This window comes from Mandrillus leucophaeus, unplaced genomic scaffold (assembly GCF_000951045.1).
Source record: "Mandrillus leucophaeus isolate KB7577 unplaced genomic scaffold, Mleu.le_1.0 Scaffold98, whole genome shotgun sequence".
NCBI lineage: Eukaryota > Metazoa > Chordata > Mammalia > Primates > Cercopithecidae > Mandrillus > Mandrillus leucophaeus.
This window is the reverse complement of record NW_012110696.1, coordinates 2169926-2186502: the sequence shown is the minus strand read 5'-3', so window position 1 is coordinate 2186502 and position 16577 is coordinate 2169926. Positions and strand designations below refer to the sequence as shown.

Sequence of the window (16577 nt, the reverse complement as noted above, 5' to 3'; positions counted from 1 at the left end):
GCAAAACAGCTTTGTTGAGATGAAATTCACATGCACACAAGTCACATTGTACAGTGTACAATTCAGTGGTTTTTAGTATATTCACGAAGTTGTGCAACCATTCCCACTCATCTCATTCCGGAACACGTTTATCATCTGCAGAAGACGTCCTGTGCCTGTTAGCAGCCACTCCCCGCCACGGTTTGAGTGCAGCCACAACAGAATGCCAGACAGCAGTTGATCAACAGAGACTTCCTGCCTCCCAGTCTGGAGGCCAAGGTCCCAGCAGGGCCATGTCGGGTTCTCCTCTTCCACGACGATCCCTCGAATGCGGCATCCTCACCGGCTGGAGGGTGGGCCTGCCCCACAAGCCCTTTTCATAGTGGCTTTAGTCACAAGGGCTCTGCCTCGTGAGTGGATCAGACACCTCCCATCAGGCCCCACCTCCTGGCACTGCCTGGGGTCTAAGTTTCCGCCTGAGCTTTAGAGGATGCAAGCATTGCAACCACAGCACTGCATGGGAGGCCCAGTACTCCCCCCGTCACATACAAAATCGTATGAGTCAGCGTTCTCTAGAGGGACAGGACTCATAGGAGACATGAACAGGGGATGATCTTGGACTCCCTGCCCACCTTCCAGACACATGGGGGCAGGCCTGGGCCCCCACGGCTTTGCTGGGCTCAGCCCACTCAGGGCGCGGAGGTTGGAGTCTCCTGCCTGCCGCTCTCCCAGGCTGCGCTTGGTCACTGGTGGCCCTGCGGTCCTGGGGTCTCGGAGGCAGCCCCCACCCCCTTGCCTCGGCTCCACTGGGCATTGCCCCGCTGGGGATTCCGAGGCAGCTCCGCCCCAATGATGAGCCTCTGCCTGGGCCTCAAGACTGTCAGCAACATCCTTTGAAATCTGGGTGGAGGCCACTGTCGCCTGCAGGGTCAGACCGTGTGGATGCCACCAAGCCCACCGCATGCGCCTTCAGGAGCAACAGGTGGAGCTGCGCCTGCGCCTGCCTGAGCCATGGCGGGGGCAGCCAAGGAGGGCTGGGCCAGGATCTGGGGAGACCCAGGCAGGCAGTGAGCTCTGTGGTCCCAAAGGTGCCCCAGAGGCCCATCCCTTGCCATGATTCTGCCCTCAGGGCCCTTATAAAAGGGCTGGAAGGAACTAGCTCGGCTGTTTGTCCTCCGAGTTCTGCCATGTGAGGCTGGATATGCCATCAGAGCTGCCCTCAGCAGACCCCAGCCTGCCGGTGCCTGGATTCTTGGACTCCCCAGCTGGAGAACTATAGGAAATAAATTTCTGTTGCTTATAAATTACCCAGTCTGAGGTGTTTTGTTACAGCAGTGGGGATGGACTAAGACCCTTCCTGTTTTCCCCCAGCTACGCCCTCGCCCCCAGCCCCGGGCAGCCGGGAGTCTACTCTGTGTCACTGTGGACCTGCCCATTCCAGACATTTGACATAAATGGTCTCATGTGATATGTGGCCGTCCACGTCTGACCTTCACTTAGCAAATGTTTGCGAGGTTCATCCACTTTGGAGCATGGGCCAGAGCTTCGTTCCTTTTTACGGGTGAAGAACAGTGTGGGGCCAGGCCACAATGTGCCCATCTGTCCCTCAGCCAATGGACATGTAGGCTGTGCCCACCTTGGGGCTATTGTGAATAATGCTACTAGGAACATCTGTGGATAAGCTTTCGTGTGGACACGTGTCTGATTCTCGGGGACGTGTTCCCAGGAGTGGGACTGCTGGGTCACATGGAATTCGGCTTCACACTTTGAAGAACAGAACAGCCGCGTGTGAGGTGCCCGTGTCTCTGCCGTGATACCTGTGATGCTTTCGGTTCCAGCCATCCCAGTGGGTGTGAGGTGTGGTCTCATGTGGTTTTTATTTGCATTTTCCTGGTGGCTAATGGTGTTAAGCAGCTTGTCATGAGCTCGTTGGCTGGTGGCATACATTATTTGAAAAAAACATCTATTCAAATTCTTTTGCCCTTTTTTTTTTTTTTTTTTTGAGTTAGAGTCTCGCTGTGTCGCCCAGGCTGGAGTGCAGTGGCACGAACTCGGCTCACTGCAACCTCTGCCCCCCAGGTTCAAGCAATTCTGTTGCCTCTGCTTCCTGAGTAACTGGGATTACAGGCGTGCACCACCGCACCCAGCTAATTTTTGTATTTGTAGTAGAGATGTGGTTTCACCGTGTTGGCCAGGCTGGTCTCAAACTCCTGACCTCAAATGAGCCACCCAGCTTGGCCTCCCAAAGTGCTGGGATTACAGGCGTGAGCCACCGTGCCCGGCCTCCTTTGCCCATTTTTAAACTTAGTTGTTTATCTTTGCATTGCTGAACTGTAAGAGTTCTTTAGCACATTGGTTTTTCACTACCTCACCCTGGAGCCGATGCACATCCCTTCTGCTCAGTCATTAGCCAGAAATGCAGAGAAATGCTACTGTATGACCCCATGACCTCAGCCTGATGTGCAGGAGTCCCCAGAACATTAGACGGGCCCCGACTGTCTGCAGGATACGGACCCGGGAGGGGGCTTTGCACTGTTGATCTGACCACAGCCCCTCACTGATTCAAAAACGTCCCCTTTAGTGTGTCTGTAATGCCAGTGGGTTCCCCGTTCATCTTGTTACTGGGACCGCCCCATGTACCAGCTGCACACAGGGCTGACCAGGTGCAGCCTCCGGTGTGTGTTAAAGCCTGGTGGCAACAGTTCCCTTGTGGATCTTTTGTTCCCGAATTTCCTTAGTTTTCTTACTTATTTTTCCACGTTAACTTCACAATCGATGTACCTGGTTCCAGGGTTCTCTGGTGTTTTAATTGGCCCCCCCGTGGCAGCCGACCAGCATAGGGGATGGCGCCTCGTGATGCCCAGGACAGACTGGGCTTGTTGCTGGTCTGGTCCTCGATCAGGCCTCAGACCCTCTATAACAGGTATAGATCTGCCCGCTGTTTGCTCCTAGAAATTTACAATTTTTGTTGCTGTTGAGAATGGTGCCTTCTCTTTCTTCGTCTCTCCTAACCGGAAGTGCTTGAATTTGAAAGACGCTGATTCTTGACTCTGAATTTTGTGCACAGCCACCCTCCTAAACTCACCTCTGCCTTCAAATCAATTTTCCAAATCTATGAGGAGTTGCAGCAGGCTGTGCTCAGGTGCAGAGCCTCCCTCCAGCCATGTGCGTGCAGCTCCTCCTGGGGCTCTTGGCTGTGAGGCCTGGCCTGTCCCTGTGGCCGAGGCTGTCCCCTCCCTGTGCCCTCACCACGCCCTCCCCGTAATGCTGCCCGGACTCTGCACAGGGCAGGGCCCTGGGGGCACATGGAGAGGAACTGGCTGTGGGTGGAGACAGCACCCAGCTGAGGTCCTGGGAAAGAGGCCATGCCCGGGGTTCCTGGACACAGGAGGTGGGGCTGGCTGAGGCTCGATGCCTGCACTGGGCATGGAGGAGGCACCTTCGAGCTGGGGCCTCCTTGGAGCAGCTGCATTGGGGGGCAAACCCTGTCCCTCGGTTTCCGTGTTCACATCTTTACTAGAACTGCAGCTGGCACCCGTGGAGCTGTGGGCTTTGTCCAGGGAAAGCCGTGCCCAGCACCTGGAGGGCCCTGCAGGGGTGCTGGACTCAGGGTTAAAAACGAGGATCCTGGCCTCCTGCAACCCTGTCCCCAGAGGCCCCATTGGAGCCACCTGGCCCTCCCTGCCGCCAGCCCAAGCATCCAAGGCTTTTGCCAGCAGTGCCTGTGGCAGCCTCGAGGAGGGTGGAGGCCCAGGGAGGGGCATCATTTGGTGTTGATCAGGGGAGATGCCGGCGTCTCCACAGCCCCAGGGCCTCCAGGCTCGCCCGGGCTCCCTCACTCAGACGCCCCACCCACAAACACCTGCCCAGGTCCCACCAGGGGCCCCTCTCACCCCTGAAGCTGTGCAGGCCCTCGGCCAACAAACCAGGACCCTCAGCTTGGATGGGCAGGAAGGTCCAGGAGGGGCCCTTGAGATCTCCTTGCTTGGGCCTGGGGATTGGGGCCGCAGGAAGCCATGCTCCACCCCGATGCCCACCCCTAGCTCCCCTGGCTGCCTCCTGGCCTCTGTCTCCCTCCAGGCCCCCACCCTGACTAGGGAGTTGGGGGGGTAGGGGTGGAGCTTTGGGAGGAGACCACGCCCAGTCTGGTGGGGAGCAGAGTTTTGGGGAGGAGGCCACGCCCAGCATGGTGGGGGCGGAGCTTTTGGGAGGAGGCCACGCCCAGTATGGTGGGGGCAGAGCTTTTGGGGAGGAGGCCACGCCCAGTCTGGTGGGGAGCAGAGTTTTGGGGAGGAGGCCACGCCCAGCATGGTGGGGGCGGAGCTTTTGGGAGGAGGCCACGCCCAGCATGGTGGGGGCAGAGCTTTTGGGGAGGAGGCCACGCCCAGCATTGGGTTTGCATTTCCAGGATGGGCTTCTCCTTCCTGGACTCCTCCCCTGGCACTGGGCTGGGGGCTGTCAGGATGACCCTGCCCTACCCAAGGCTGACCTGGGGCCATGAGCAGGAGGATGCCCCCCTCACTGCTCCTCATGAGTCCCTGTGTGCCCCCAGGGAGCCAGCGGGCAGCAACCGGACCCCAGCTGCCTCTCAGGGCACCCAGGACTGGAGAGGGCCCTGCCCAGGGTCTGCGGGTGCCACTCACTCACCCGGCTGCAGCCCCCAGCTGCCCTGGGCTGACCGTGGGCCTAGGCTGAGCTGACTGGACTGGGGGTTGTCAGCCCTTGGTTTGGCCCCACCACTGCTCTGCCAGGGCAGGGGAGGCTGGCAGCCCAGGTTGTGGGGCCAGAGGGCCATGCTGTGACAGACGAGAAGAGGGAGTGACCTGGAGGGCCCAGGGCAGGGACCAACAGCAAATGCCTCCCTAGGTGGTCTCTCCAGGACAGATGTGTCCCCTGTGGGAGGGCTGAGGCGCCCAGCAAGAGCAGCAGCTCCTCGGGGCACGGGGACCCAGTGGGCTGAATGGGACTCTTGGAATAGAAGGAGCCTCTCCAGACTCAGCTCTGCAGGTGGAACGGGGAGGCAGGACCTGAGGCTCCTCGTGGGGAGGCAGCCTTGCCCTGCGAGGTCTCCCTCAGGGGACAGAAGAGCCAGGGTGCCCCGCCAGCAGCAGAGAACAAACCCCAGTTCAAGGCGAACCCCAGGTGTGGGGTGGGTGTAAAAGCAGGTGGCTTTGACCATGAGTGGACAGGTGAGGGGCAGACAGGTGTGAGCAGGTGAGGGGACAGGTGGGAGACACATGGAGGGTGGGGGAAGATGGGGACAGGAGAAGAGGCAGTGGGGGCAGATGTGGGGCAGTTGGAGGTAGGTGGGGGTGGATGGCGTTGGTTGGGGGTGGATGGGGTTAGGTCTGAGCAGGTGCGGGGTGGGTGGGGGGCACGTGGAGGGGGCTGGAGTTGGTGTGGGCAGGTGCAGGGCAGTGCCGGGGAGGCACTGTCAGGTGAGTGTGGGGCTGGGCAGAGGCTGACCTGGGATACCAGGGCTGCTGCTCAGAACCTGCTCTCTAGGTAGGCAGCCGGGCTCCATCAGGTGTGACCGCCCACTGCACAGAGGGGTGGAGGCTGGAGGCCCAGACACCTGCAGGGGCTGGGAGGGATGTGGGTGAGTCTGGCTCCTCCCACACCCTTCATCCCACCAGCGTCCATAGCCCTGGCCCTGGCTGTCCCTGACGTCCCCTCTAGTGGGCACCCCCGGCTGGAGGCAGCTTGCGTCAGGGACCTGGAGAGTGAGTGGCGAGCCCACCACAGAGGGATCCTACAGACGCTGCTACCACTGACCAATGGCGCCGGTAGCTGGTTTAAAAAAGAAAGGGCAGCACAGAGGCCGCCCGGAAGAGCCGGTGTTTCCATGAGCCGCGCTTACAGACGGTGCCAGAGGGTCCGGCTGCCTGACCCTGCGCTGTGTTTACAGATGCGCCTAACCTTATATTGTTCAAGTCGCACGTCCTGCCTAACAGGGATATTTTCGGACTCTACGTGGGAAGCCCTTGGCTGCTGTGTGAAGGTCGGGTCAGGGGGTGGCTGAGGCTGTCCAGGGGAGTGGTCAAGGGCTTGGGGAAGCAGAGGTAGACTCACCAGGTGCTGGTGCTCAGCGGGGCTGGGGAACACCAACTCGACCCACGCCCTGGCTGGGTCACCCCGTTCCTGCTGGGGCTTGATGCCAGGCAGAGCGGGTCAGGCCAGGAGAGGCCTGGGGCCAGCCTGGGGAGCAGAGCTGCTCAGCGGGGCAGAGGTCCTCCTCCGGGCACCGGGCTCAGGGCCCAGTGGCCAGATGGTTTTCTTTGCTGCAGGGAGTGCCGGCTGTAGGGGGAGGCCTGGGAGGGCTTGTGCAGCTGGGCCTCTCTTGGGCTTCTCTGCTGTTGTTTTTTGCTGGAAAATCAATCCTGCAAGTCCAGCTGGGCTCTGGCTGAGCGCAGCTAGGGGTGGGGTGGTGGGTGCTTTCCGGCCTCTGCGGGGCAAGTTCTGGGCCCACAGTGGGGAGAGAAGGCAGGATGGGGTGCGGCCCCGAAGAGCCTAGCTCCCCCTACTCTGTGCCCTGCTTGGGTCACCCCAGAAGGACTGTCCCCATCCTCCCAACTTCCTGCCCAGGCCCCCAGAGCTACCTGCAGCCTCCCCTTGCTCCCGTGCCCAGGCAGAGGTCTACAGGAGACCAGAGTCAGGGTATTCATCAGCAGCCACAGGAGAGTTCCCCACCAAGGCGCAGTAGCCTGAGGAGCTGGGGCTGCCCGACCCTCCCCAGCTCCACCCCTCTTGCCTCTGAGCCCTACCCAAGGCCTGGAGAATCACTGCTTCCTCCTGCTCCAGGGGTTCCAGCAGAGCCGTTGGAGGGTGTGCCTGCCGCGTTCTTAGCCCTCTCTGCCGACCTTTCTTGAACGGACTCTGGCCATGGTGCCAACGCGTCAATGGCCTGTGCCTCTGCTGTCCGAGCTCAGGGGCCGTCCATGCCTCCGAGGCTGGCATACGGCAGCTCTTGTTTTACCCATGAGGGGGAAGCCCAGGACCTGTGCCCTTGATCACACGTCCAGTTCACACAGACGCACACGCACACGCCTGCCCACCAGGCAGACACCCACGCACCTGCACGCAAGCACACGCCAAGCCAGCGGGCCCAGTCCCTGCCCCGGAGTCCCTGGTGTCAGAACTAGGCTGCTGTGGCTGTTCCCTCTTCAATATGCCTGAGTTTTATGAGCCCAAATTAATAGACCTTTGTTGCTACATATAAATTTGAGGATAAAATTGAATCTGTTCAACGTAAGCAGTTGAAATTTTGCCTGGGGTGGTGATGAACGTCTCTAGCACTTGGTAAAATGTATTTAAAGGGCATGTATTTGACGACATTAACAGCCCGCCGCCCGCAAGCACAGCCCGTCTCGTCATCTGGCGGCCTCGTCGTTCACCACAGTTGGCGGCCCCAGTCACTCCCACGGTCTTTACCAGCCGGGTGCCAGTGGCTGGGACCAGGTTCTGACCACTGTGCCCACTCACTGTGGAATCGGGCGAGCGGGCCAGACCTTGCGTTGTAAGGACAGAGCAGGACACGTCCTGTCACAGGGCACCCGCTGTCTGCAACTTTTGTTTGTTTCTGTCCCAGGTTGGGCAGGACAGTTGGCGGGCACCACAGGCGCTCCTGTGAGGCCACCTGGCCAGTCCCAGGATTAGCTGCAGGCTTTGGCTGATTTTCTTGAGTCTTGTACACAGATGCTTGTCAGCAAATACCAGCGGCTTATCTCTTTCCTTCCAACATGCAAACCTTATTTCATGTTAGGTTTTGGCACAACCTCCAGTCTAATACCAACCTCGAGGGAAATAAACAGTGCTGCCCATTTCACAGGCCAGGAAACTGAGGCTGAGGGCCCCCCCCAACCCCGCCGACATCCTGCTACCCCGCACCCTTGCTAGACGTTGTTTTTTGCTGGAAAATCAATCCTGCGAGTCTTGCTGGGCGGGGTGACTCCCCCGAGGTAGCACCAAGGGGAGGTTCGTTTCGAGGCTCAGAACACTTTTCTGACAGTTTTCTGTCCCTTACATCCCAGACTCAGTCACACTTCAGCGTCCCGGCTCCCTGGCCGCCAGCCTCACACCACGGACAGCCCTTGGAGGTGTTCTATTCCTGCCCTGACCCTTCTACTTGGAAACATGGAAACAATGAGGCCAGCTGAGTGGGAGCCTCCAGGCCTGTGTCCAGAGCTAGTTCCCGGTGCCTGGCTGCCTTTCGGGGCGGGGCCTGTCTCCAGTTGGAGCTGGGAGGGCGGCCTACCCTGCCAGAGGCCAGCCCCACCCTCGGCTGCTGTAGGGGCTGACCAGGGCCCAGTGACCCAGCCCAGGGCTTGCCTGTGCAAAGGCTGGAGCCAGCGGTCAGCATGGAACTCCTGGTCTTCCCACTGACACCTCTGCAGCCCACACCGGCGATATCAGAAAACATCAGCTCCAGCCCGCAGCCCAGACACTTGAAGTCACCTTGGCTGCCCCTCCTCACACCCATGCCCACGTCGGCGAAACCAGGGCTGGCTCCTTAACTGTGTCCAGAACCCACCCTTCCCACCCGCCCAGGCCACCTCCCTTAGCGACCCAGGGGCTCCAGGATGAGCCCCAGACAGGTCAGAGATGGGCTGGGCGGCAGGGAGCAGAGGCCTGTCATGAGGCGGGGCTGCCCTCGGCGTGGGTCTCAAGACCGGGAGCCACTGCCCATACCCAAGAGACCTCTGTGGGCACTGGGGTGCAGAGCCAGGTAGGAGGGGGCACCCCTGCCAAAGGCAGCGGCCTCCCCTCTGCCTCTGCTTTAGATGGGGCTGGGAGCAAGGGGAGGCTGACACTTGGGGGCTGACGCTGCAGGGTCTGGACACTTGGGGTGGCAGGAGAACCCATCTGCACGCAGGGAAAGGCTCGGGATGGGGACGTCCTGAGGGGACCCGGGTTCCCCCAGCACCCGCTGCAGCCCCTCCTCGCGCCACCTGGACCCGCCTGCAGGAGTTTGCCTGGAAACGCTCCTCTGAGGTTTCTGTGGTACTTTTTTCACTTGGAGATTCGCTATCAAAGTTAACGTACGCTTATAAACGAGCTGGGACTCTGCTGATGTGCACAGACCACACTCCCCAAAAAAGCTCTGAGAAACCAGGAGGCTGGGATTTCGAGAAGGACGCCAGTAAACTGTTTTCAGTATGAGCTGCGGGCTGATACTACCCCTGCGGGGGTGTCTCCTCCTGCGGCTGAACATCCAGCCCAGCTGTGGGCCAAGGTGAGGTGCGACCCCTTTTGGCTTTTTTGCACATTTCTGTAGGCTGGGTGACCCATGGTCTGGGGAACTTCCTCAGTCCTGACATCTGCTTTCCTTCCTCCTCCTGTGGCCCAGTCTTCCCAGGTCACAGGCCGGCCTGCGGGAGGTATGCCAAGAAGGGAGGGGGTGGGCAGTGGGGCAGGCCCGGCCTGGCACACTGCTTCCCTCCCACAGGGGCACTTCGGGCAGGCCACCTCCAAGCCAGGACCCTACAGCATCCCACAGACCCAGTGGGCAGAGGCACAGGCCCGGTACACACAGAGACCACTGCCCAACCTGCCACTGCACTGCCTCTGAGTCTCTCTTAGGCTGCCTACTTCAGAGAGGCTGAGCTAGGCCCTGGAGGTCACCAGAGCCAGGACTGAGGCTCACCCGTGTCCTCATGAGAGAAAGCCACTAGAACAAATGCTAGGCAAACTGGCTCTTTCCGGGATTTTTATTTCTTTAAAATAATTCATACAAATGGTTACAGTCACAAACATGATTTTAACCAAAATATTGCTAGCCTACCACATCAGCAGGACGGCACCGGTGCAGGCGGGGACGCTGCCACCCTCCACATCCCCAGGACAGATGTCGATGGGCAGCGGGCACACTGGGCACCGCCCAAGCTTTTCCTTTTGGAGCTGCTTCGTGATGCCGTCTTCATTTGGAACAAGGGGGGGTTCATGCCAAAATTAGGAAAAACAGCTTTGTTTTGTTTTTCTAAATTATTCTAAAAATAAGACAAGCAGGTAGAAAAAACAATGCACTGTGTGGCATAAAAAGAAAAACGGGAAGGATTCATTGTCCTGAGAAGTTTGCCAACTGCCTCATTCTGGGGCACGTTCCAACATACAAAAAAAAGAAAAAAAAAAAACCAAAAAAAAAAACCCTCAAATTGACTTCCGAATGCTCCTTCAGGTTTTCTTTTTGTTGACAGCGAAGCAAACAGATCCTTTGTGATGTTCTAAAAACTGTACACAGACAAGAAGGTTCGTGGGAGAGTAACTACTGACTTCTTCTGCTTAACGAGGAACGCGAAGGACACGGGGCAGAGCGCCCCCAGGACGGACGACAAGCGACACGAGGCCCAGCGCTGCCCCCTCCCGCCTCCTGACAGCCCGGACCAGTCTCTGCAGTGCCAGGGCCGCCACACAGGCACCTCCTCCACACACTCTGGTCCGAGGGTTTCCAGGCCCTCTGCCCAGGCGCTGAGGCTGGAGAGCTCCTCCCGGGCTACAACTGGTCACTGGCGTGGTCTCTATCTGCCTCGGGCTTGACGGTTTGGCCAGGAGAAGGGGCATGGGGTGGGTGGGCCACAGGGGGCAGGCCATGGGACAGGGACATGGCGCTGGGGACGATACCTTCCACAGCAGCTGGGATGCCAGTGGGGGCCACGCCCACCACGCCTGGAGGGTACCTGCTGGGAGAGGGTCCATCTGTGAGGCCCCCCTACAGGCAGCCTGACCGGGCCCCACCTGCCCTCACAGTGTCTGCAGCACTGAGGGGGCGGCTCCAGGGGGACCAGTAGTCAGGGTGAGGATCCCGCCTCCGCACGGATGCTCCCGCCTACGGGGGCTACTTCTCAGGGCAGGGGAGGGGAGCCCTGGTGTCTCCAGGCGACTTGAACATGAGGTCTTTGCCTCACCCAAAGCCCCCTCCTCCCACAGGCCCCGTGCCCACAGTAGTCCTGTGTGCACTGGGTCCTGAAGGCCACCCCAGCTCCTTCCAAGAGGCCTTTCGGGTGAGGTGGGCCTTACCAGTTCCACCCAGATCCTCCAGGTCAGTCAGTGGAGACGCCGCCCCTCCCGCCAGGGGCTGTGCTGGGATCCAGGGGAAGCCTCGGGCCCTCCTGGTGGCTGTTCCGGGCCAGCAGGCCTGCTCACCTATAGGCGGCCCCGTTGAGCTCAGGGTGCACGACAGCGGGGTCCATGCTGGCCCAGTGGGTGGCTGCCGTCAGATGGTCCTTGTTGACACAGTTCTTCAGGCTGTCTGGGATCCGGCCTGGGAGACGCAGGAGGAAGGAATAGCTGTGGCTCTGAGGGGGCCCCAGGAGCGTGGCCCACTGGGTTGAAGACACGGGCTGTAGGGCTCTCGGCAGTGTGCTCCTCCCTCTCAGCCCCGGGGCTCCCAAGGCATGGCAGGTTCCTGTCTCTCAGGGCACCAGAACCCTCGCAGTGTGGGGACCCCCAGCCCAGAGCATGTGCCCAGTTTGCTGAGGGACCTGTCTGCTCAGCCCAGCAACTTCCCAGCAGCTCTTGTGTGTAAGACGACGCCAGAGCTCAACCTGACTTTGGCCTTAGAGGTCCCGGGCCCTGAGCTGGCAGAACATGGGCCTGGCTGCCGGGCGGATGCGAGCCCATGAGCCAGGCCTGGGGCTGGCAGGAAGGGTCCCCCAGGCCTACCTGTGATGGCTCTGCGGATCTCCCGTGCCGCCTCCTCTCGCATCTCGATGGACGCCTGCTCGCTGTACCACGCAGCGTGGGGGGTGCAGATAAGATTGGGTGCATCCTTCAGGGGGCCCTGGCTAAAGCTGGGAACAGCACAGCATGGTCAGTGCAGCCCGCGTGCTGTGGCTGGGTGCGGGGGAGAAGTGGCTGGGCACTGGAACCCCTGTGGGGGGCCCTGCCTGGGACCCACAGACCCCACGGCCCCGCTCCGCTCGGCAGGCGGGCTGAGCACAAGAGCTCTGCCCCAGGACCATCAGACACACCAGGGGCTCCTGACAGCAGCGGGTGTGGGAGCCCAAAGGATTTAATCTCTAAGCCCCTTGGGGGAGGAGCCCTGATGGGGGGACATGCTGGCCTGGCCCCTCCCGGCCGAAGGTCCTGTAGCCCCAGGAGCTGCAGGCTGGTACTGCCCCTGCGGGGTGTCTCCTCCTGTGGCTGACCATCCAAGCCAGGGCTGCCTGGGGTCCCAGGGCGCTGCAGGGATTGCAGATCTGGACGTGACGCCATGACTCCATGGCCAGGGCCCGTGGGGACCACTCACGGACACTGGGGCCTCACTCTCTCCTGGCTGGTGGGGAGCCCTGCCCGAAGAGGGGCTGAGGAGGACGATCAGCCCTCACAGGACCGAGGCGAGGCAGGCCTGGAGCCCGTGGCTCCATCCTCACCCCACAGTGAGCAGCAAACTCCCCTGTGCCAGCCAGCGAGAGGCCTGAGTACAAGTAAGTGCCCGGCCTGGCGGAGGCGCCATCTGCAGGTCAAGGCCGGCAGGATGGTGGGCAGGGAAGAGCAGGGGGTGACACTGGCTGTGAGGGCACCTGAAGGGTTCCGACTCGTGCACGTCCAGGGCCGCGCCGCGGATCCGGCCCTCCTTCAGGGCCTGGGCCAGTGCCTTCTCGTCCACCAGGCCGCCCCGGGCCGTGTTCACCAGGAAGGCCCCTTGTCTCATCTGGAAGACATGAGGACAGACCAGGCCCAGTCAGGGTTCCGCGCAGGGCGAGCGGCCAGGGAAGCAAGGTGGTCACGCACGCTGCTGAGGAGGCCCAGCTCCCTGGCCCCTTCCCAGCCCAGGCCCACCCTGGGCTCACCAGGGTGCTAGGACTTAAGACCTCAGGCGTGCTGCACCGCGGCCCTGGCAAGCTGGCTGAGGTTCGGCCCTGTGCAGACCTGCACGGCCCCACACCTCCTAGAGAGCTCTACGTTCCTGCCCAAGCCCTGAGCTGAGGACTGGGTGGGGGCTCCTGGCTTGGTCCCCCTGTGGTACCCCTTTTCTGGGTCCCCTCCAGCCCAGCCTCCCCCAACAGGGCCTCGGCCCACGAGGTGGGACTCCCTGGGATGACAAAGCCCAGGGCCGTCTACTCTGAGGCGTGGTGTTTGACTCCAACCCCAGTGGGGCCTGCAGCAGAGCCTCTGGACAGGCTCACTTTTCATGCACTTTTGCAAAAGGCCCTTGCAGTGGCTCCCTGTCAGCTTCGTGGCCAGGGCTTTCCTGCAACCCCCCCATTTCATTCCGAGGAAGCCCATCCAGCCATCGCGCTTGGGTGGCAGCCGGGTGGGTCACGGTGGCTTTTCTTTGGTGAGTTGCTGCCCATTGCAGCCTCACACCCAAGGTCCTCAGGGATGGCAGGGCCCTGACCAGCATCCACGTGCCACACCCTGTCCACTAGAAGGCTCCAAACCCACTGGCTCTGTGAACAAAGGAAGGGGAGGCGGGCACCTGGTTTCATCCTCCCTGTGGCTACAGGCTGCTGGGGCAGCTTGAGTGGGGTGGGTGGCCTCTGACACGTGTGTACACACAAGCACATACAAGCTCAAACGGGCAGACACAGGCACCCACACACACTTGCCCACATACACACACATCACCGTGCACACATAACGACTCCCTGAAAGGCCAACAGCCGGCGGGAGGCAGCCGTCCCCAGCTCCGCCCACCCGAGCTCCGCCCACCCGAGGGAAACATGGGCTGAGGCTGCGCTCCGCGCTCCGCTGAGGCAGAGGCCGACCTGAGCACAGCCCTCTCCAGCTGCAGATGTGAAACCTGAACCTGGCAGCACAGGATGGAAGTCAGAAGGACAGGCCCAATGCCCCCAGGTAGCTGCATCATCTCCACTGTGACAGTGGCAAGAGCTTCAGGGGAATTTAGGATTCAAAGGTATGTGGTTCTGTCTTGTCCAGAGAGTATTTCAGGCATCCTGGGTAGAACTCAGAACATGGAAAACGCCGTCTGGGCAGACAGGGCTTCCCCCAGCAGGGCCGGCACCGCTGCCATGTGGCTCACTGAAGGCAGGGTCTCGCCCAGGTGCAGGTGGCTGCTGGGAGGGACCTTCCTGACACCCCCACCTGTGCCTGCCCCGCAGAAGGAGAGCCCTGTGCCCCCGGCTCCACGCACCTGCTTGACGGTGAAGTCGTTGATGAGGTGGTGGTTGTGCTCGTTGAGGCCGCAGTGCAGGCTCACGCAGTCGCTGTGGAAAAGCAGGTCCTGCAGGGTGCTGACCCGCTGCAGCCCCAGCGCCCGCTCCACGCCGTCCGACAGGTAAGGGTCGTAGAAGAGCACGTTGAAGCCGAAGGCCTTGGCCCGCAGCGCCACCGCCTGCCCCACGCGACCTGGTGGTGTCAGGACACAGTGTGAGACCCTCGCTCACCCGTGGCTGGGAGGCTGGCCCTGACAGCCAGGATCGGAGTGGCCCCTGTGCCTCAGTTTGACCATCTGCCAAGGAGGACACCAGCTGTGGTCAAGCCAAGGTGCCGGCGCGAGGTGTCTCCACACGAGGTGTCTGCTCCCAATGCGCCCACTGCCAAGGCGGAGGCTGTGCACAGGGGTGGAAAGGGTGCACGAGCCCCTCGGCCCACACCAGCTGCCAGCCACGCCCCCCCTGCAGCCTGTCCACAGGACGTGACACGAACCACTCAGTGTCAAACGGACCGTCAGCGGGTCTCCACTCACCCCACACACGCCCTATGTGCCCAGGTCCCTCCACTGGCCTGCTTTCCGGTCCACCCATCGATGTCTCTGGCATCTCAGTTCCAGCCACGACTAGGTGGAGACGGCAAAGGGGGCGGGAGGGAACCTTCCAGACCAGGGAGGCCCCCTGGGCTCATGTCCTGTCCCCTTCGAGTGGAGTGGCAGAGAAAGCCACCCCGGGCAGACGTGCCTGCCCCGACCCCAGCAGTCCAAGGCTGGCGTGGGCCCCAGCACAGGAGCCACGGAGCCAGAGCCACCATTTCTGGCTCCGCCCCGGGGAAGGGTCGGCAGGGGGCATGCACCCACGTGAGCCAACAGCACGGCTGCAAGGGACACAGGACCCCAGAAGCCCAGCCGCGGCTGCGAAGGACACGGGAACCCAAGCCCGCCAATGTCGTGTCTCCTGCATCGCCTCAGAGGGAACCGCTGCACAGGAAGGAAGCAGGCTGGGAGCTGGGGCAGGTGGGAAGCGGGTGCAGTTTCAAAGATGGCAGCCAGGGCAGGCCTCCCTGAGAAGACCAAGCTTGCTGGAGACATGAGGGGATGGGAAGGGAGCCCAAGAGCTGGAACAACACGTGTGAGGGGCCCACGGTGGTGGCGGCCTGAGGGCCAAGGAGGCCAGACCGCCAGGCAGACAGGGCAGCCAGACGTGGCCCAAACGCCCAGGGGACTCCCAGTCACTTGGGAACAGCCAGGGGGAGGCTGGGAGGCCAGTCAGAAGAGTTGAGGACCGTCTAAATACACTACATCCTAGAAAGGCAGGCGCTTGTTCTACCAGAAGGAACACGGCAGCTCCTTTCATCCCCAGGGACGAGGCTGCTGCAGGAGGCAACCGGTCCGGGGAGGAGGGCTCGGCAGGCCGAGGTGGGAGCAGCAGTTCCGAGGTCAGTCACGGCCAGAGTACCCGGGCAGCTCCCCAGATGCAGGAACAGCCCCCGTCTGTCAGCACCCCCTGCCAGGGATCCCACCGAACGGGCAGGAGAGGGAGGAAGGAAGGCAGATAGGCAGACACAGAGAAAGGCACCTCCCACAGCGCAGAAAGCAGAAAAGACGCTGTGTCCCACTCTGCTCAACAGAAAGCCCCAGGGAGTCCGGCTGCCGGTGGCGAAAACCAGCTAGAGGCGCAGGCCAGCGCCGGCCACACCTGACACCGGACAGCAGTGGCTGCTGGGGCGAGATGATTCTTCACTTTAGTCTCTGCCATTCTTTTCCATACGATGTCTGGCTTATGATAAGAAATTATGATGATGCAGGTGAAGAGGTAGGAAGATGTGGCTTCTAATTAGAATAAAACACTAGAAGAGGACAGACCTGCAGATGACCAAGGCTGGAATCAGCCAGCAAAAGCTCCTAAATAACTACTATAAACATGCTCAGAGATGACAGCAAGTGTTGATGTAAACAGCAGAAAAATGGAGGATTCTGGAAGACAAATGGCAACTCTATAAAGAACCACATAGAAATTCCAGAATGAAAACATCCCTCTGAAATGGAACTCCCTGGATGAAGCTAACAGCAAGAAAAGGATCGGGAGCTTGAAGGCTGGGGCTCAAAGTCAGCAGATGGCATCCAAACAGAAGCAGAGAGAAAAGAATTAAAAAAACTTTTTTTAAAGAACAGGCCGCCGCGGCTCACGCCTGTAATCCCAGCACCCTGGGAGGCCGAGGTGGGTGGATCACGAGGTCAGGAGTTCGAGACCAGCCTGGCCACCATGGTGAAACCCTATCTCTACTAAAAATACAAAAAGTCAGCCAGGCGAGGTGGCGGGCGCCTGTAATCCCAGCTACTCGGGAGGCTGAGGCAGGAGAATGGCGTGAACCCAGGAGGTGGAGATTGCAGTGATCCGAGATCGCGCCACCATACTCCAGCCTGAGCGACAGAGCGAGACTCTATCTTCTACCAGCTACTTGGGAATCTGAGGCAGAATGGCGTG

General features: G+C 60.7%; 1 protein-coding gene across 1 annotated transcript in view; it reads right to left on the bottom strand.

Annotated features, from left to right (window-relative positions):
• Positions 1-9668: 9668 nt before the first annotated feature.
• CTBP1 (C-terminal binding protein 1) overlaps positions 9669-16577 on the bottom strand; it is a 29928-nt gene continuing 23019 nt past the window's right edge. Inside the window, exons 6-10 of the mRNA XM_011970883.1 lie at positions 14072-14286; positions 12348-12628; positions 11638-11765; positions 11119-11236; positions 9669-10652 (exon numbers count right to left, since the gene is read on the bottom strand). Coding sequence (XP_011826273.1) covers positions 10469-10652; positions 11119-11236; positions 11638-11765; positions 12348-12628; positions 14072-14286 — 926 coding nt within the window. The 3' untranslated portion in view covers positions 9669-10468. The remainder of the gene's footprint in view (positions 10653-11118; positions 11237-11637; positions 11766-12347; positions 12629-14071; positions 14287-16577) is intronic.